Source organism: Candoia aspera, chromosome 14, assembly GCF_035149785.1.
Source record: "Candoia aspera isolate rCanAsp1 chromosome 14, rCanAsp1.hap2, whole genome shotgun sequence".
NCBI lineage: Eukaryota > Metazoa > Chordata > Lepidosauria > Squamata > Boidae > Candoia > Candoia aspera.
Window position 1 is genome coordinate 8,661,443 of NC_086166.1, and position 20,463 is coordinate 8,681,905.

The 20,463-nt window shown below is 43.3% G+C and overlaps 1 protein-coding gene across 1 annotated transcript in view; it reads left to right on the plus strand.

Annotated features, from left to right (window-relative positions):
• Nucleotides 1-20,463, plus strand: part of SNX29 (sorting nexin 29) — a 171,901-nt gene that overhangs the window by 117,258 nt on the left and 34,180 nt on the right. The window contains exon 20 of the mRNA XM_063314834.1: nt 14,807-14,946. Within this exon, the coding sequence (XP_063170904.1) occupies nt 14,807-14,946 (140 nt within the window). The remainder of the gene's footprint in view (nt 1-14,806; nt 14,947-20,463) is intronic.

Here is a 20,463-nt window from a genome sequence, read left to right on the forward strand (position 1 = left end):
TCCTTCCTAGGGATGAGCGAGAGACTGGCCTAGGGTCACCCAGCCGGCTTTGTACTTACGGCAGGACTAGAACTCACAGTCTCCTGGTTTCTAGCCTGCTACCTTGACCACGACACCAAACTGGCTCTCTAAGGCAGAGAGCACAAGTATTATTTATTGCATAATAGGAAGAAGCTGCTGAAACAATTGACGGCCCGCTCAACATGAAGGTGGAATTCCCTCTTTATCCTAACTGTAGTTCAGTTCCGGCTCTTCTTTTTCTCATCCTTCCCCAAACCATATATGAACCATTCTGTAACTACATATAACACTTCACCCATATGATGAAATAGGCTGTAATTTGCAAAAAAGTATGGTGTGATAAGCGTGTTTATCTGTAAGATGACACAAGATGTCATATATATTTTTTACTTTGATGCTCAAGTTAGCCTTCTTAAAAGTAGTACAAACTTTTCAGCTTGAATGTGTCTAATGTAGAAGTCAGACATTTGTAATTTTAAAATTGCTTTCGCCGGCCCAGGATCCCACAGATGTACTGGGGGTGATGATTGCCAGAAAACACAGGATTCCTGAAGGACACCAGATTGGGGTGTTTAAAATACAGAATATGGATGTGACGCATTTCAGTTTTGTGAAATTGTAGTGTATTGCTTCTGTTCTGCTTTGTATCCAACAAAAAATAGTGAGCAGCTACAGTTATTCAGAGCATGCATCCTGAACTTTTGTGTTTTAAAGAAAGTATGAATTTTCCCATTCACAGAGGGGAAAAACATTTAAACATATATTAGCTCAGAAAGATTCCTGGCACTCTCCTATTTGAGTGAAAGAAAGGCACAGTTTCTAAGTATAAAATTTGAAGACTTTTACATGTGGTCCTCAAATGACAAAATGTGCGAAGATAATTCCCCTGACCCCAAAACATTTTCGAGTGAGTAGATTTCATTCCTCAGTTTTTGCTTGCACAATCCCACTTTGCCCCACTTAGAAATGCTCCAAATGAAGTCTCAGATGCTATGGAGGAGTATGGAGATAAACTCTAAGAAGGAATAAAGAATGGTTAAATTGACATCAACATAGCAATAGGAAAAAGGAGAGGGTACAAAATTAACTCAAGATACATTACCTTAACTTTTTTTAGTGTAAGAGGAAGCAGAGGGAAACTATATCAGGTTTTCAGGATTCTGTCATTATAGGCTACAACAGTACAGGTAATCCTCACTTAACAACCATTCATTTAGTGACAGTTTGGACTTACAATGGTGCTGAAAAAACCACTTGCAACCAGTCCTCACACTTACGGCTGTTGCTGCATCCCCCGCGATCACATGATTACAGTTTGGGTGCTTGGTAACCAGTTCACATTTATGACCATTACAGCATCCCATGGTCATGTGATCACCATTTTTGACCTTCCTGAAGCTTCTGGCAAGTGAAATCAATGGGGGACTGTTTGATTCACTTAATGACCACATGGCCCTCTTAATGCCCGTGGTGATTTGCTTAATGATCACTTTGCTTAGTGACCAAAATTCTGGTCCCTTTGTGGTCATTAAGTGAGGACTCCCTGTAAAGTAATTCTTGTGATGTCTGTCTCCTGAATTGGCCTACCCTGAAGGGCTGACAAATGCAGAAAGCCTGGCAAATGCCGAGTCTTGACTGGACAGGATCAGTAGTTGGGAATAGAGGTGGGTTCAGATACCGATATTGACTCACCTGCCCATTCTGCTTCCTCCCTTCACAGGTGGAGGAATGCCCTGTTTAGGACAGTTGGAACTAGTGGATAGAAACTGTAATATCTTTGAGTCTGAAATGCTTCCAACATAATCAAAACATTTTGGAGACAAAACAACTATCCCAAATTTGAGATGGAAGACTTCCAGTTCTAAGTTTTATGCACCCTTGTGCACATTCCTCACTCCTAAGCTTTCTTTTAGAGAGAGAGCATAGCATTGGTTTTAAGCTTCTAAAATTAATGATGGGAGTCAAGCGGTTCTACTAAGACTGTTGCGTAGGTGATCTCACCAAAGTGGTTTCCAAAGAACATGCTCTGGCCTTCTTTTAAAAAATACCATTCTGGTCACAGTTTGGTTGGTACTAGCATTATCTGCTTCAGCAAAGGATCGTTACCCTGCTGTGGTGCTGGAGCTTGAGCACCTCAATGATGCCATGAGCTAAACTGTGAAGGGCCACCCAAGACGGGAAGGTCGTGACAGAGAGGTCAGACTAAATGCGATCCCGGGGGAAGGTAATGGCAACCCACCCCAGTATTCTTGCCGTGAAAACTAAATGGATCAGTACAACCAGAGATATGTCGGTATACCATCGGAAGATGAGACCCCCAGGTCGGAAGATGGTCAAAATGCTACTGGGGAGGAACAGAGGATGAGCTCAACTAGCCCCAGACGTGATGACGCAGCTAGCTCAAAGCCGAAAGGACGGCTAGCGGCCGACGGTGCTGGTGGTGAACGGCGAATCCGATGTTCTAAGGATCAATACACCATTGGAACCTGGAATGTAAGATCTATGAGCCAGGGCAAACTGGATGTGGTTATTGGTGAGATGTCAAGATTAAAGATAGACATTTTGGGCGTCAGTGAACTGAAATGGACTGGAATGGGCCACTTCACATCAAATGACCACCAGATCTACTACTGTGGACAAGAGGACCACAGAAGAAATGGAGTAGCCTTCATAATTAATAGTAAAGTGGCTGAAGCAGTGCTTGTATGCAATCCAAAAAATGATAGAGTGATCGCAGTTCAAATTCAGGGCAAGCCATGTAACATCACAGTGATCCAAATATATGCCCCAACCACAGATGCTGAAGAAGCTGAAGTAGATCAGTTCTATGAGGATCTGCAGCACCTACTGGACAACACGCCTAAAAGAGATGTTATTTTCATCACAGGAGACTGGAATGCTGAGGTGGGCAGTCAAATGACACCTGGAATTACAGGTAAGTATGGCCTGGGAGAACAAAATGAAGCAGGACATAGGCTGCTAGAATTTTGCCAAGACAACTCACTCTGCATAACAAACACTCTCTTCCAACAACCTAAGAGACGGCTTTATACATGGACTTCACCAGATGGACAACACCGAAATCAGATTGATTACATCCTTTGCAGCCAAAGGTGGCGGACATCTGTACAGTCGGTAAAAACAAGACCTGGAGCTGACTGTAGTTCAGATCACAAACTTCTTCTTGCACAATTTAGGATCAGACTAAAGAGATTAGGGAAGACCCACAGATCAGCTAGATATGAGCTCACTAATATTCCTAAGGAATATGCAGTGGAGGTGAAGAATCGATTTAAGGGACTGGACTTAGTAGATAGGGTCCCGGAAGAACTCTGGACAGAAGTTCGCAACATTGTTCAGGAGGCGGCAACAAAATACATCCCAAAGAAAGAGAAATCCAAGAAGGCAAAATGGCTGTCTGCTGAGACACTAGAAGCAGCCCAAGAAAGAAGGAAAGCAAAAGGCAACAGTGATAGGGGGAGATATGCCCAATTAAATGCAAAATTCCAGAGGTTAGCCAGAAGAGATAAGGAATTATTTTTAAAGAAGCAATGCGCGGAAGTGGAAGAAGACAATAGAATAGGAAGGACAAGAGACCTCTTCCAGAAAATTAGAAACATTGGAGGTAAATTCCAGGCCAAAATGGGTATGATCAAAAACAAAGATGGCAAGGACCTAACAGAAGAAGAAGAGATCAAGAAAAGGTGGCAAGAATATACAGAAGACCTGTATAGGAAGGATAACAATATCGGGGATAGCTTTGACGGGGTGGTCAGTGAGCTAGAGCCAGACATCCTGAAGAGTGAGGTTGAATGGGCCTTAAGAAGCATTGCTAATAACAAGGCAGCAGGAGACGACAGCATCCCAGCTGAACTGTTCAAAATCTTGCAAGATGATGCTGTCAAGGTAATGCATGCTATATGCCAGCAAATTTGGAAAACACAAGAATGGCCATCAGACTGGAAAAAATCAACTTATATCCCCATACCAAAAAAGGGAAAGACTAAAGAATGTTCAAACTATCGAACGGTGGCACTCATTTTACATGCCAGTAAGGTAATGCTCAAGATCCTGTGAGGTAGACTTCAGCAATTCATGGAGCGAGAATTGCCAGATGTACAAGCTGGGTTTAGAAAAGGCAGAGGAACTAGGGACCAAATTGCCAATATCCACTGGATAATGGAAAAGCCAGGGAGTTTCAGAAAAGCATCTATTTCTGTTTTATTGACTATTCTAAAGCCTTTGACTGTGTGGACCATAACAAACTGTGGCAAGTTCTTAGCGGTATGGGGATACCAAGTCATCTTGTCTGCCTCCTGAGGAATCTGTATAATGACCAAGTAGCAACAGTAAGAACAGGCCACGGAACAACAGACTGGTTTAAGATTGGGAAAGGAGTATGGCAGGGCTGTATACTCTCACCCTACCTATTCAACTTGTACGCAGAACACATCATGCGACATGCTGGGCTTGAGGAATCCAAGGCTGGAGTTAAAATCGCTGGAAGAAACATTAACAATCTCAGATATGCAGATGATACCACTTTGATGGCTGAAAGCGAAGAGGAACTGAGGAGCCTTATGATGAAGGTGAAAGAAGAAAGTGCAAAAGCTGGCTTGCAGCTAAACCTCAAAAAAACCAAGATTATGGCAACCAGCTTGATTGATAACTGGCAAATAGAGGGAGAAAATGTAGAAGCAGTGAAAGACTTTGTACTCCTAGGTGCAAAGATTACTGCAGATGCTGACTGCAGTCAGGAAATCAGAAGATGCTTAATCCTTGGGAGAAGAGCAATGACAAATCTCGATAAAATAGTTAAGAGCAGAGACATCACACTGACAACAAAGGTCCGCATAGTTAAAGCAATGGTGTTCCCCATAGTAACATATGGCTGCAAGAGCTGGACCATAAGGAAGGCTGAGAGAAGGAAGATCGATGCTTTTGAACTGTGGTGTAGGAGGAAAATCCTGAGAGTGCCTTGGACTGCAGGAAGATCAAACCAGTCCATCCTCCAGGAAATAAAGCCAGGCTGCTCACTTGAGGGAATGATACTAAAGGCAAAACTGAAATACTTTGGCCACATAATGAGAAGACAGGACACTCTGAAGAAGATGCTGATGCTAGGGAAAGTAGAAGGCAAAAGGAAGAGGGGCCGACCAAGGGCAAGGTGGATGGATGATATTCTAGAGGTGATGGACTCGTCCCTGGGGGAGCTGGGGGTGTTGACGACCGACAGGACGCTCTGGCGTGGGCTGGTCCATGAAGTCATGAAGAGTCGAAAGCGAATAAACGAATAAACAACAAAGCATTATCTGTATAATAAGATCAGGTTATATAAAAACCACATCACTGTATTGTCTCAGCGGCTTTATTCAAGAGTCGCCTTGTGTTCATCAAGAAAACATTTTGCCCGATCTGAGGAACTCAACTTCATTTGAGAAGGGCATGATGTGTACTGTGTAGTAATCTGGAGTTGGTTTTTTGTGTTTGTGTGCACGCGCACATAAGCACAAGCTCTAAATTATTGTGCACACAGAAACACACAGAAACACACACACACGTGTGTGTGTGCGTATGTATGTACTGTATGTAAACAGGGAGAACACAAGTTCTAGTCCTTCCCTTAAGCAAGCAAGCAAGCAAGCTTGCTTGCTTGCTTGCTTGCTTGCTTCCTCAGCTGCTGGTGATTTCATGGATTCATCCATGTAATTTTCTTGATCTGTCATTTTCTTGCAGCAGTATAGAAGTATTTTCTTTTGCCTTTTTCCAGAAGATAGATAGATAGATAGATAGATAGATAGATAGATAGATAGATAGATAGATAGATAGATAGATACAGTAGGTAGGTAGGTAGGTAGGTAGGTAGGTAGGTAGGTAGATTTTACTTCCCAGCTAGCCTGGGAAGGGTAAACCGAGGAGCTGATCTAGTGGAGAACTTCCATGGGATTGGGTGATTAGAGACGACATTACTGATACTTCATACCACTGTCACTATCGCTTGGTCTTATGAAGAACCAGAGTTTTGTGAATGGGGGCCAACTTCTCCTGGCAACTCTTTTGTGATAGCTGAGCTTTGGGGGCAGATGAGCTTGTAGAAAACATTATTTACACACAGCAATATAGATGTTGGCTCTCTCTGCAGAAGCATTTTCCAACTAAATGTATTCAGGTTAATGATAATGGAATGTTATTTTTTAACTCTGAAAGAAGATTGGCTCTGGAAAGCAGAGGTCAAGGTTTAATATTTCAACAGGCAACTCATTTCAATTTGATCTTGATGTTCTGTTCAGGAAAGCAAGGCATGAATGACTTCTGCTTGGCAAGGTTTCTTCCTTGGCTGGTGGGCTGTTGCAATTCAGTGGCCTTCATATGATTCATTCTTTCTCATTTGCTTTGTTGGGGGGAAGGACCATCTGTAACCATCACAGGTCAAAAGCAGTAACAATTGTGAACAGATTTTTTTATTAATTGCAATTTTCCCCAAGGTACAAGGTTAACAAAACTTTCCAAGCATTATTTTTTTTTTTTGAAGGCTGGGCCGAGTGTGCAAATCAATATTTAAAGTTTTGATTTATGAATACAGTCACTTTGCAATCTTTTGGTAAAGGAAGCGAAGCAATTATGAAGATGTTGATTTATGAATACAGTCTTTGCAATCTTGGGTAAAAAGCAATTATTTTAATTATTCTTCCTAGAATTTCTGCTCCCATCTTTTCTTGATCATTTGGAAACCCAGTAGACTAAACAAAAATATCGGAAGCTTCAAAACAAGTAAATGTAGCCCAGGAAAACTGTATTGTACTAGGACTGATAGCAGATTAGCCATGTAAGATACTTATTCCACAAAAACAGTTTGCAAACCAATTGTGAAATAAGAGAATAAAATTATACAGCTTAGGTTGTACTACCTTACATTATTTGTTATTTTAAATAATAGCAGCTGATAAAACCTTGATTAAAACTTGTTCCCATAAAATGAATGCAATGAAGGCTGGAAAAAAAATGATTGGTGGTTCTTCTGAATGTCAGCCAAGGGGGTACCTTGTGATGTTGCATGGGAAAGGCAATTGGCAGGTAGTTGAGCCACCAGGATGAAGCATTCTACCATTTGCCAGAGAGTGGTATTTCTATGGATGCTCAAGGCTAAGGTAGAAATGATTGATGACCTAAGGAATAGGTACAAGGTGCCTTGACAATGTTTTGAATCAACTCCTTTTCATCCCCAGCCAACATGGTCAATAGGTTTAGTCCAAAACCTTTGGAGGATATCAGATTGCTACCTGCTGCCTGGATCCTTGAATACCCTCTCTATGATTTGAACCATAACTCCCACAATCCCTTACCATTGATCATAGTGGCTAAGGGTACTGGGAGTTGCACTCCAGACATATCTGAAGAGTCGGTTGCTTACCCCTGCATTGGACACAAACAGTTGTCCCATAAAAGCTTATTGAAGCCATAATAAAAGAGTTGAAATTGATCCTCCTTTTAAATGATGGTAAGCCGGCAAATCACGTTCAACCATGTTTTGTTTTAAGCACAGTTTGCTGAACAAACTGTAATGGCTTGATTGTAATATTAAGCTATAAACTATGGTTTATCAACCACAGTAGCTGGATACCTTCACTATGAGAGTGTTATGGAATATGTCTCTGGAGGGGGAGGTGATGTGGTGGATTTCAGTAATGCTGCTGGTTCTCAGGAAGGAGGGAGCACATTCCGAGGAGGAGGACAAGGTAAGAGGAGACACAGTCCAGGAAGTGAATGTGGGAAAACTAAGAGGTTCAGAACAGCCCAGTTGGTATATTGTTTTCTGCTACAGAAATTAAGGTTTCTATGGTAACAAATCATTCTGGCCGGGTGAAGAGGTTGAATTTAATTGTACTCAGTTTAGGTGTTAATAGTTGCATTGCCTGAGGGGAAGGCAGCTTGCAGGACTTTTGTTTTAGTTTTCTTTTAGCCTTGCAGCCAGTAAGCAGCTCTCTGAGAGAGCTCTCTCCTCTCTGAGAGTGTGTGTGAATGCACAAGCCTGTAAATATGTTTTTGTGCTTTCTGTAAATAAATTTATTTTAATAGAAATGCCTGGTGTGTGATTTTTCTGATCTTTCTGGGCCAAATGCTTTCCAGCAGTCTGCAACAAGCCCCACCCTAGAGTTTTCCCTGGTTATTTCCCTTTAGGTGAGGCTGAGTAGCTTTAGTCTGGCAAGGTTCTGTCTGTGTGGTGTAAGCAAATAAAGAACTGAAGTTTGGCTGAATTGATTCTCTGAAGTTCTTGGGCTGGGCCTGACAGAGAAGCCAGAACTGAACAAATCCCATTATGGCTTAGCCAGCCACTCAGGCTTGGAATTTGGGTCGGCAGCATGGAGAAATAATTCCATGTAGAAGCTGATGAACAGATAAAATCTGTGGTTCCCCAAATTTTATTTCTCTGGCTAGCAGAGTTCCAAATCAGACATTTCTGTGTGCGCACATTCACCTTTTCGTTGCATAATATGTGAGATTAGTTACAAGAGTGGAGTTAAAGGTAAATTTCAGCTTTAATTTTAAGATACGCATTTGAAATGTTTCACCTAAAGGGCAGGAAGATTTAAGTTGTGCCTGTGAGCAGATGCAGAAGAGAAATCCCATGCTTAATTTTTTTTTTCCTGCCAATAGACTCCATCTAATTTGGTTCCCCTGGACTTTCCCTTGCTTTTTCCAAGGACATGCAGAATCCCCAAGGAAGAGTATAGGCTTTCAGATCGAAGCTTGAGCAAAGGCAGGCAGGCAGGGGAGCCCATTGGCTGAGGTATTTATAGGGAACATTGGGTTGGTCCTTTCTTTGTGGTCACCTGAGAAGGCGAAAGCAGAGAAGGCTGTTTGCAAAGGGCAAACTGAAATAACTCTGAGGCTCCAACCTAAGAAACATTGTTGTATGGGGAATTCCTGTGTAATTCTGTGACTTTTCTAGAAGACCAAGGAAACTTGGTGTGGCTTGTGTTTGCTGCTGCCTGCTCTGCCTAGGAGTGGATCTTACTCAAAAGGAGCCTCAGCTCTTAGGAAGAATGGAGATGTTCTAGCTCACTGTTTCCTAGCTGTAGCAATTTCCAGATGGGTGGACTTCAAATCCCAGAATTCCACAGCCAGCATGGACATTGTTGAGACTTCTGGAAGTTGAATTCCACACACCTGGAAGTTGCCAAGTTTGGAAAACACTGTTCTAGGTGATCTTTAGGTGGATCCAGGTTTTGCAGGGACTTTAGGTAGAATCTCTTGGAGTTTCCTTGTTTTTACTTCATGCTACCAACACTTCTTAGTCTGGGGATGGAGAACCTCCCATGCCACATGCAAATTGCAAAGCCCATTTTGACAACCTCTGGATAAACCTGCAATTTGTCCTGCCATATTTCAACTTCCCTGCCAGTTTGAAGCAGGAAACATGACTGTTACAAAGGCTTGAGGTAGGATGAGCACCATTCTAAAGACCAAGGAAAACCTCAGAATTATCCCCACCTTTTCCCAAACTGAAGGCTACAGAAAATCCGACTTCCATCTAGCATGTGGCATACCTGCATCTACTGTGTTCCCCAGTGGCCCCCCAACTCTTCCGTACAGCCCCAAAGTTGCCCATCTTTAGCCTTGTTGCTTGTCTTCTCCTTATGAGCTCAATCCACACAAATCACTAAAAGGAGATCCCAAACAGATATTGTATGCTGCTCCATAGGCAGGGAGTAACATGGTGGAGGAGGCCCAGACAGGACTGGCTTCTTGCTGGTTAGGTGGGTCTCGGCTTGTCCCTGTTCTATAGCTGACCATGACTTTGGAAGCCAGGAACAGGAACTTCCCCAGTCTTACCTTCTAAAAAGGAATATGATTGAGCTCATACCCTTGGGCTAGTAGGTTGGCTTGTAACCGTGAGCCATGACAAAATGACTGCTGAGGAGGTCAAGGTCATTCACAGAATGATTGCCATGACTATTTTGGGGAAGACAACTGAAAGGCAAGAAAAATTGCAGTAAGTCATAAAAGCCAATGGTGTAATGGTATGTGGGAAAGACCTTGGGAGATGGAGCGAAGAGATGCTGCCAAGGGAACAGTCAGATAAGAGACAGCACAGCCCATAGCAGGATTATGGGTGGGCAAGAGGCTCATAAGGGACCTTACCTAGTTTCTTGGGCTCTAAAAGAGACAGAAGGACATTTGTACTTTCAGACTTACGAGATTCTGTTAATGTAGCCTTACAATAAACTAGGATTAGCTCATCTGATCATGCTTCTTGTCTGGTCTACCTGATAAGGCTGACAAATGATTGGTTGTTTCTTGCTATTCCCCAGAGGGATTCATTAAAATAAAAATGGTGCTGGAACCTGGCAGGTTGCAGCATGTCAAATTCCTCTTTATTTTGTTTTCATTGAAATAATCTTGAAAAAAGAATTAAGGCCTAGCATGGTAGGGAGCCTAAAAGGTGGGAAAAGTGGTATCTAGATGGAAATGGGGTTGATGGGCCCCAGCACTGTCTTCCTCTACCCTAGGAGATTCAGTCAGAATTGCTGAATGATCAATGGTATCTGTGTTTTTAACATTTCACAGAATCATGGACTGCTGTTGCAGTATTGGCAGTCTGACGTACTTACTCCTGAGATACCTTTAGAAGCACCACAAAATGTCTCAACTCTTGCTGTTCAGCACTAGCATTTGTTGAAGGCCAAGTGTAATTTGCAAACACTTCTGGGGCCTGTGAAAGTTTGATTCCCATTTGAAGATCTAAACAAGAGCAAAAAAAAAAAAAGTCCATTATTTTTCCAGCATCTGCCTTCTCTCAATAAAACCGACCAACAGGCAGCAATGAAAGAGACTTTTTGATGGTGGCACCCTGTCCGTGGAACACTCTTCCCAAAAGACATTTCATCCACTGACCGTTAGTGCCTGTTTCCATATTGTACCAAACTGAAGCCATCGCTTTCTAAAACAGAGATATGCTCTGTCACGTTTCCTGTTAATATTTTGATCAATGTACTTAAAGCTCCCCAAATAGTGATTTCTTGCAAGATCATTAAGTGGGCCTATAAAGGTTTCCTGTTCATTGAGCAGCCATATCTCCTTGGGGAGTTTTTAAGCTGACAATAAGAAAAACCTGTGCATGTTTGTGCAATATTGTCTACCAATACTTATTGGCCTCTTTAGAGCAATTACCAATTTGGTGCTTCATACTTCAGAAGGAGATTCTGTTCCTGTTGAAATATGTACTCAGAGACAAGCCTGACTAGTTGCATACTTTATATTTACGCACACACCGATACACAAATGTACACAAAATATTCAAATGAAAAAGAGGACAGATAGGAGACTGATAAGTATGCCTTGCCCCAGAGATATAAAATGGGATTTAATACGGCATTGAATGATAGTGAATTAAATAGAACTTTTATTTTCACAACAGCTGATCAACAACTGATCAACTTGTCCACAGTTTTGCATACAAGAATTCTGTCGCAGTATACTACTCCAGGAAAGGCTTGCATACATGATGGATAGTCATCGAAAAGAGATGCACAATGGAGGCAGGGATCTAGGGTGACTTGGACTCCATTGTGTAGAGTTTCTGGTGATAAGGGAGCCTGTTTTATTTATACCAGCCTTCCCCAACCTGATGCCTTCCAGAACTTTTGGATAACCAGTGTGCCAGTGAAAGATGACATCATTGACCTGAATGTTATTTTCATTAGCTATGGAAAGTGATCATTCCTCCTTTCCACACCTGCGGTAACTCGTGGCTGGTATGGAATACGTGGTGTAGTTGCAGTCAGTGGTTAAATGAATGGGAATTCCTCTGTTCGTCTGTTTTGGACTGCGTTGCCTGGCGATGTGGCTTATAAACTCTAGGCAGGCGCCGCCTTCTTGCATTCTGTAGTTGAAGGAAGAGAACATCTAGATGGCCCCTAGACAATTTATTTATTTAATTTCTACCCCGCCTTTGTTATTTTTATAAATAACTCAAGGTGGGGAACATACCTCATACTCCCTCCTCCTCCTATTTTCCCCACAACAGCAACCCTGTGAGGTGAGTTGGGCTGAGAGGGAGGGACTGGCCCAAGGTCACCCAGCCGGCTTTCATGCCCAAGGCGGGACTAGAACTGTCATACCACGCCTGATTGGCTCTTGGACTGAGAGGGAGGGACTGGCCCAAGGTCACCCAGCTGGCTTTCATGCCTAAGGCGGGACTAGAACTCACCGTCTCCTGGTTTCTAGCCCAGCACCTTAACCACTAGACCAAATTGGTCTGAAAGAATCGTAGGGTGGAATCTTAATTCAATGCCATCTTTCAGAATAATATTAGGATTTAGTTGGGATGTCCCAGTGTCTCCTCTGTTTTTTGACAAGCCAGTTGGATTGTGGAACTGAGTCTATTTCAGTGTTAAAATGTTCTAAGGAAGCTTTTCAAGGGATACCTATTAAAAAATTAAGGGCTACTATAATGGGTCATCTTTATTCTTAGATGTTACAGGATGAGGGAAAAGGAAATGCTGGGTTGAGTCAGATTCTTCGTATCCTCATGCTAAACTCATATAAATCTTTAATGTTTGCTGGCCAGTTTTGCATGTAATGCCAAATCTGCAGTGACACCAGTTTGTTAAGAGGAATTAGCGTTCCCTGGGTTCCTAAAACCATTTCTCCCATTGACTGAAGGGGGAGTTCAGAAGTCTATAGAATACACATAATACATTGCAGATTACAGATTAAAAACTAAATACAATGGCTGGGGAATTCTGGGAGTTGAAGTCCACATGTCTTAAAGCTGCTGAGATGGAGAAACACTGCCATAGTGAAGTAGAGAGGAGTCAGTGGGACAGTGTTCCTCAACCTTGGCGACTGGGGAATTCTGCGAGTTGAAGTCCACACATCTTAAAGTTGCCAAGGTTGAGAAATACTGCAGTGGGAGCATCTTCCTGAGCCTTTTGCTGTTGCCCAGGCTGAGATGCTTTTGTTTATGTAACTGTTGCTACCTCTGGCTCACTTCTCCAAGGTCATCTCCACAGCTCTCTGCAGAGTGCCATTGCAGGGGCGTAGTAAGTCTGCAAATCGTTAAACTTCCATAAGCTGGAGCCAGCACTTTTTCTATTCTGGATTTCTTTCCAGAGATTTCTTGTTTCTAATATGCTGCCAAGCGGAGACCTTAGGAGCTGAATTGGAAGAGACTCATTATTAGTGGCAGTGCCCTAGTTTGTACCAATATAAATGTAGCCCTTGGCTGGATATTGTGGTTCATATTTTTTAAAAAAAGGTGGGGGGGGGAGGATGTGAAACTGATTTTGAAGGGTAAGGAGAAGAAAAGGGATTCCTCAGGAGGAGTGTTTCCAAATTAGCTATGTTTTGTTCAGCATTCTTGTAACTCACTGTGCTGCATCTTCTCCTATAAATGCTTGTATTTTTTACTCTTTACACAGGTTGTTACTCAATGCACTCAACACACAGTTTAACTGTAGGAGTCGCTGCAATCTGAACTGGTGGTGGTTACCAATTCAGACAGCTTTCAAAGGGGACTAGCCAAGTCCTCAAAAGAGCTAGGTTATCAGTGGGTCCTCATCTCCTAGCCATGGAAATAGGTGAACACCGCCAATTAAAGTACAATTGAAACCAGAGACTTTTCTTTGGGGATTAATGGACAGGCAATTAGAAAAAAGTCATGGAAGTTTGTTTTTACATATGATAATAACTGCAGTGAGATTACCATATGCTCAAAAGTGGAAAGGTTCGGCACTACCCACAGTGGGGGAATGGCTGGTGAGGATGATGGAACTTGCGAAGATAGCTAAATTAACTTCTTTGATTAGAGAAAAAAACAACACCTACATTTATAGCTGACTGGAAACCCCTTACAGACCTTTTGCATGAAATGGAACAAAATGCACTTATGATTTGTGCTTTCTATAATTAGAAAAAAAAAAGGATAATAGAAAAAAGTGAGCTTTTTTGTAGTCATAGGGTAAGAGTTAATTTTGGAAGCTTCTTTCTATTTTTTTGTTCTCTTTGCACATTTTCTCCTCCCTCCCTCCCTCCCTCCCTCCCTCCCTCCCTCCCCCCTTCCTTCCTTCCTTCCTTCCTTCCTTCCTTCCTTCCTTCCTTCCTTCCTTCCTTCCTTCCTTCCTTCCTCTCCTTATTAGTTTGTGTTAGTCGTTATGTTCTTTGTGAAACTGTTAATAACACTTATTTTAAAAAAGGAAGTAGGGGAACACCCACTTGCCCATGCTTCTGAGCACATCTGGTTAGCATCTGGGTCCTGCAGAATGCCTAACTAGAGCTATTGGGTAGCACCTTGTCATCGGGTTCTGGTAAAATTACCTAAAATGTTTTGCATCCCAAGCGTTCTGAGCACTCCAGATTAGTCCAGACAGTTGGTTCAAGCCCAGGACAGGTTGTTCAAACCACAGCGGAAGTGTCCCAGTGCAACAGCTGTTTCTAACCCAGAGCAGCACTTTGAGCTTGAAATGTTTCAGATTTGGAACATTTTGCCTACCGTTGAGTTCTGAATCTGTTTCTTATGTGGTGGCACATGACTAGAGTACCCATGACACCCCAGCTGTTGTTGAACTACAACTCCCAATGGCCAGTGATGAGGGATGCTGGGAGTTGCAGTTCAGAACATCTGGACTTCTGTAGGCTGCCTATGCCTGTGATTGCCGCTTTGTCCCCACTTGATCCTTTTTGCTTGGGCAAGGATGCACGTGCTTGTGCTAGGATTTAACTTGCCTAGCGGTGTGAATTCAGTGATGTGATTCTGCCTTTTCTCCACCCCCCCTTCCCTTAGGATGCAAAGTTTGTGGAGGAGCGCCGGAAGCAACTGCAGAACTACTTACGAAACGCGATGAACAAAGTCATCCAGACTCTGCCAGAATTTATCGCCAACCCTAAAAAAGAGACGCTCGTCCAGTTGATGCCCTTTTTTGTGTAAGTATCTCTCAAAAGGATGGATGGCTTAAGGTGCGTTGAGTGGTATTTTCCTTTCTTCGGCAATTTAACCACCCCACCCCACCCCCCAAATAACAAGGGCTTCTCTGAGAATGTCACAATTTGGAGTGCGTTTTAAGATGCATCCTCTGTTGAGCACAAAAGGTTTAATTGTTTTGAGAGAAGGGAATCAGCAACCACAACATCGGCACTACTTCATTTGAAGAGTGATTGGATAGCATTTATAGCAGGTAATAGAGCTATAGCAATAAATAGAATTGTAAGAGGGGAAAAATAGCTATCCATTTAGAGGAACAGAGTTAGAAATAACCCCATGGGTCTGGGAGTGCATGGACATTCTCTTTTTCAGTGACACTGTGAAACTGAAAGTCTGTACCTCAGTCATGGATTGTACAGGTAGGCCTTGCTTAGCAACCACAATTCGGACCAGCAATTCTGTCACTAAGCGCCATGGTCGCGAAGTGAAACATCACATGACTGCATCGGTCTAACAACCTCGCTTCCCCTTCGGTTGTTAAGCGTGTCACTGCAGGCATTAAGCGAAACATCACATGACCGCAACTTACGATTTTACTTCCCCCTTCTCTATTCACTCTGCTTGTCGCAAGACAGTTGCGAAGCCCACAGCTGGTGATCGCATGACCGTGGGACGCTGAGACAGTTGTAAATGCGAGGATTGGTCACAAAGCTATATGCTTGTACCCCATCATAACTTCGGACGTTCATTAAACGAGGCAGTTGGTAAGTGAGGACTGCCTGTACTTGGGTGACGTTGATCTATTCACTCTTTCACAAGCCAGCTTACCTCACAAGGTGGTGCTCATAAGACGAATCAGAGGAAGGGAATGTTACACATATGTGATGGTAAAAGGTATACAGTATGTGTGAGCTGTATTCACTACCAAACCTATGCACACACACACACACACCCCACATACATGTGAACTACTTAAAGTGTCCTTGTAAGGAAACATTCACAGCAAGCTGAATTGGCTCTGAGTGGTGATGGGCAGAAGCATCAGACAGGGACAGTGGCCCAGTCAACCAAACTGTTTATATTCACTGACCAGGGCTCAAAGATAGTGTAGCTGACTTGCTGACCTAGTAGGAAGGGATAAATAATAAGGTCACCAAGATGGGTTTGTCTAAAACATTCCAATGTCATGCTGTCATTTCCACTCTGTCTGCCTTTTTCTTTGTCTTGCCTTTGTCTTGTAGCATGCTTTGCTGGGCGCTTGGTACACAGATAGTCCTTGATCTATGACCGTTCATTCAGCGACCATTTGAAGTTATGACAGCACTGGACGAATGGTGGTTACGACCAGTCCTCGGAGTTTCAGCTGTCCCGGCACCCTGTAGTCATGCGATTGCGATCTGGGTGCTTGGCAACCCATTTGCACTTACGACCAGTTGCCAAGCGCACCATGATCACGTGATCGCCATTTGCAACCTCCCCTGCCAGCTTAACCGGAAAGGCAACGAGGACGCTGGCCAGGAAGGTGGCAAGTCTCTGGGGTGAGTCTCCACCACCCACACACCCTCCCCCAGCCCCTCTATGCTTGTGCCATGCTGGCCACTTGCACAGCCCTGTGTGCCCTCCCTGACCCTTGCCACGCCTCCCTCACACACCCCCACACGCCCAGCATCGCTTAGCAATGGAAATTCCGGTCCCAATTGGTGTCGTAAGTCGAGGACTACCTATATACTGTAGTTATTTGCATGCTTAATAAATTTGTTTTGCATCTTCAAAGTGATGTGGTTGTTTTAAGTGAGCCAACCTACAACAGGTTCCTGGGAGGAAAGGTGAGCTGTAAATCTAATGAACAGCCAGTAATGATATGTTACAGCAAGGCGAAAGTCCTCACTTCTTTCATGTCTTTAATTGGAACACCATGTTCCACGTAGCATATTAGAGTAGGCAAAATCATTTGGCTGGAGAAAAGAGTAGTTTTTCTGAAGGCAGTCTTTAGAAACAGAAGTTTGACTCGGCAAAAAAGGACAGGAGGTGTGTTTTAAAATGCATTTCTTAGCACCCGTCAGATGGTGTTTTCTGGCAGTGAAATTTCCATAATTTTCAAGATGTTCATATATGGGGCTTTCATTTTAAAGCAGAGCAGAATGCAAATATATGAATGTCTTGAAGCTTGGGAATTCCGGTGAGGATTCATGGTGAACTGGACGTCTCTGAAGGAGCGGGAATGGCATTGTGGCAGAGATCGGCAGCCAGACGGTGAATTCTGGCCGGCAAACTCTCTCCAGAAAAAGGAGAGATCGTAAGATCACCCACTTGTACTCTGGATAGCTGCTCCTCATGAGGAGACTGCAGGAACTGAGGAACCACAGGTCGACTTGTCAGTCAAGCGGCTGGGAGTCGAGGGATTTCAATCAAGCTCATAGCCATAATGTAGCCTATATCGTTCGCCAAGCCTAATTTCTTAATCATTTTTGGAAATTGCTTCTTAACTGCTTTTCAACTATTAGGAACTTTTGCACCAACAAGTTTGGTAGCACCTGGTGAATTTCCTTCAATCCTTAGTGAAAGAAGCTTTAAATACAAGTTTAAGGACTTTAAAAAAAAGGCATATCGTGCTCTTGATATTCTGTGTTTGTCATTGCAAACTGGACAATGAAATGCATTCATTTCTTATGCCAGCTTTGTCCAGTCTAGGGTCCTCCACTTAGATCAACACGCTTCATCCCTTCCCAGGACAAGCTAGGATTCTGTCCCTCACTGGGGAAGAGGATGATGAGTGACCATGAACATCTGAGGATTCCAGTCTACCACTTGGTACTCATGCAGTTTTTGCAGCCCAGAGTTGCCTGCTGGCTGGGGAATTCTGGGAATTGAAGTCCACTCATCTTAAAGTTGCTACGGTCGAGGAACACTGCACTGGATGAACGTTCCTTGGCAGTGAATTCCAAAGATGGGGTGTGGCAGGAGGGGGCCCATTTGGGGTTAAACGCCCCCTAAGATGGAACTCTGAAATATTTTTGCATGTAATTTCTTCAAGGATGAGTTGTCTTTCTTTTTACTTTATATATTCTTTCCTAGGAATTGTTTCAGAAAAGCTTCTGGAGGAAGAGTTGCATTAATTTGCTTGCATTGATTTAGCCTGCTAATTTTTAAAAATTGCACATTAAATTATGATTGACCCTTTTGTCAGTATAGTCAACCCAAAGCTTAGTTTGAGTTGTATTTATTTGATAAGCCATGCCTTTCCCTTCCCTTTTCCCTTTTCCCTTTTCCCTTTTCCCTTTTCCCTTTTCCCTTTTCCCTTTTCCCTTTTCCCTTTTCCCTTTTCCCTTTTCCCTTTTCCCTTTTCCCTTTCCCTTTCCCCTTTCCCCTTTCCCCTTTCCCCTTTCCCCTTTCCCCTTTCCCCTTTCCCCTTTCCCCTTTCCCCTTTCCCCTTTCCCTTTCCCCTTTCCCCTTTCCCCTTTCCCTTTCCCTTTCCCCTTTCCCCTTTCCCCTTTCCCCTTTCCCCTTTCCCCTTTCCCCTTTCCCTTTTCCCTTTTCCCTTTTCCCTTCCCTTTCCTTCATAATGATTTTAAGGTAGCCTGAAGCAACAAGGTGGAAGTCATCAAGTCATTTGTTTATATTCCATTTGATTCTGAATGCTTGAGTTCATGCAACACATAAACCATTCATTGTGGTTAGCAAACGACATGACTAAGTTTGCACAATACGCTGTACAGAAACAAACTAACCACACATTATGGTTCTTTCTAATAGTCTGGTTCATACAACAGGCTTAATGTATTTTCATATATTGCATTGCTTCCCCTTCCATTACATCCACATGATTTGGCAGCAAATTGGAGAAGCTTTTTCACATGCAGCTCTGATTTTGAGGCTGTTCTTCCTGCCCTGTTAGCCCCTGAAGCTATTGGCTGAATCCACTGTTTGATAAGGGCTTCACTCACACTTGCTGTACAGTTCAATCCATGTCCTGTTAATGGCCCAAACCCAGCCATTAACATTCATGAGAAGTTAATTGCATGGCCTTTAAACAGCCTAGGGCCTCAGCAGCAACCAAAAAGGAAAGCCAATTCCAAAGCCAGAGGTCAGAAAGCTGAGAAAGTAGTCAGATCAGCCTTTCAAGCCTAGGGTTTTTATCTGCAGCATCTGGGAAGAATCTGAAAGGACAAGCAAAGAAAGTTTCAGGGTCAGGATTCCAGAGTCCATGAGAAGGCTGAAGAGCAGAGCCAAGCTGTTGGTTGTCTGAATGCTTGAGCTGAACTGCAGACCGAACACTAAAATGCTGAGTCTGAGGGATCTCCCTTACTAGCAAAGGCAGTGACAGGATTGTGGAGTGACAAGATGGTGGAAGAATCTCTGGTCCTCTAAAACATCTGCCTCAGGTGGGCTCTGTATCACATCGCCTGCATTTCCAAGTACGTTTTTGCCTTCAGGTCTGAGCAAGATTTGGCCAGTTTATCCAAATTAGTTGCTGTCTGCAGCCCCAAGCTTCCTCTCTCCCTGATGATGGTATGAGCTCACAGCGTTCTTCCTGGGCTCAGACGTTTACTCCCAAATGTCTTCAGACAGCAAATCCCCCATGACCATACCTGGCCTCCCCGTTTCAGTTTCTACGACGATCCTTCTGCATCTTGGACAGTATCTAGTGCATTTCTCTGTCTTCCTTTTTGCACCCCTGGTCTAAAGAGAACCCTGCCCAGTCACATCTAGCGACAGTGCCATTCTTCTCATTTCCAGAAGCGTAGCAAAGGATTCCCAAGAATGTTTTTCTCTTCCTGTGCTTCGATCCTCTGCGTTCGATAACTTTTTGCCAATTAAAAGGGAGCTTTATTTTATAAAACACCTTGAGTTTCTTTGTATTTCATCAGTTTTTAGTAGGAGACGTCCAGTATTTTTCTTCACCACTTTAGATTATACTTACTGTATCTAGCAAACCAAAACATGCTTCTCCTTCTAAAATGTTTATAAGCCGTTAAAGCAGGAAAATATCTGTGTAAATTGTTCTTTCTTTACGGCCAGCCTGCAATTGTTTGCGCATTACAAAGGTTGGGAAGAATAGGACCCCTGCAATGCAGAGCTTGGCACTTTTGGATTAGAGGGTAAAAGGGAGGGAGGGACGGGAAGAACGAAGTGTGTGTGATGACTGCAACACTCTGTTGCCATTAAATCCAATTCATACATAAATGCAGTAGAAATCTTTTAATGGAAGAAGTGTACGGAGTAACGGAAAAAGTTGCGGATGGATATTCCCACGCTTTGTCTAACTTAAACAGCCCAATGAGTGCAAGATTCCCCCCCCCCTGCTCCGGCATGCAGCCTCCCTTTCCCTCAGCTCGTGCCAGTCTCTTGCAGGTGTCTGCAACGGCTCAGCCTGTTGACCTTGGGCATGAGAGAGAGTCCAAACGTGATGTCTTCTCACTCCTGAGTGTTCCCCCTCCCTTCTACTGGCTCGCAAGGTCTGACATGTGTTGACTTCATTCATGCATGCAAGTCCAATCAGTTGTTCTGGGAATGTTTGA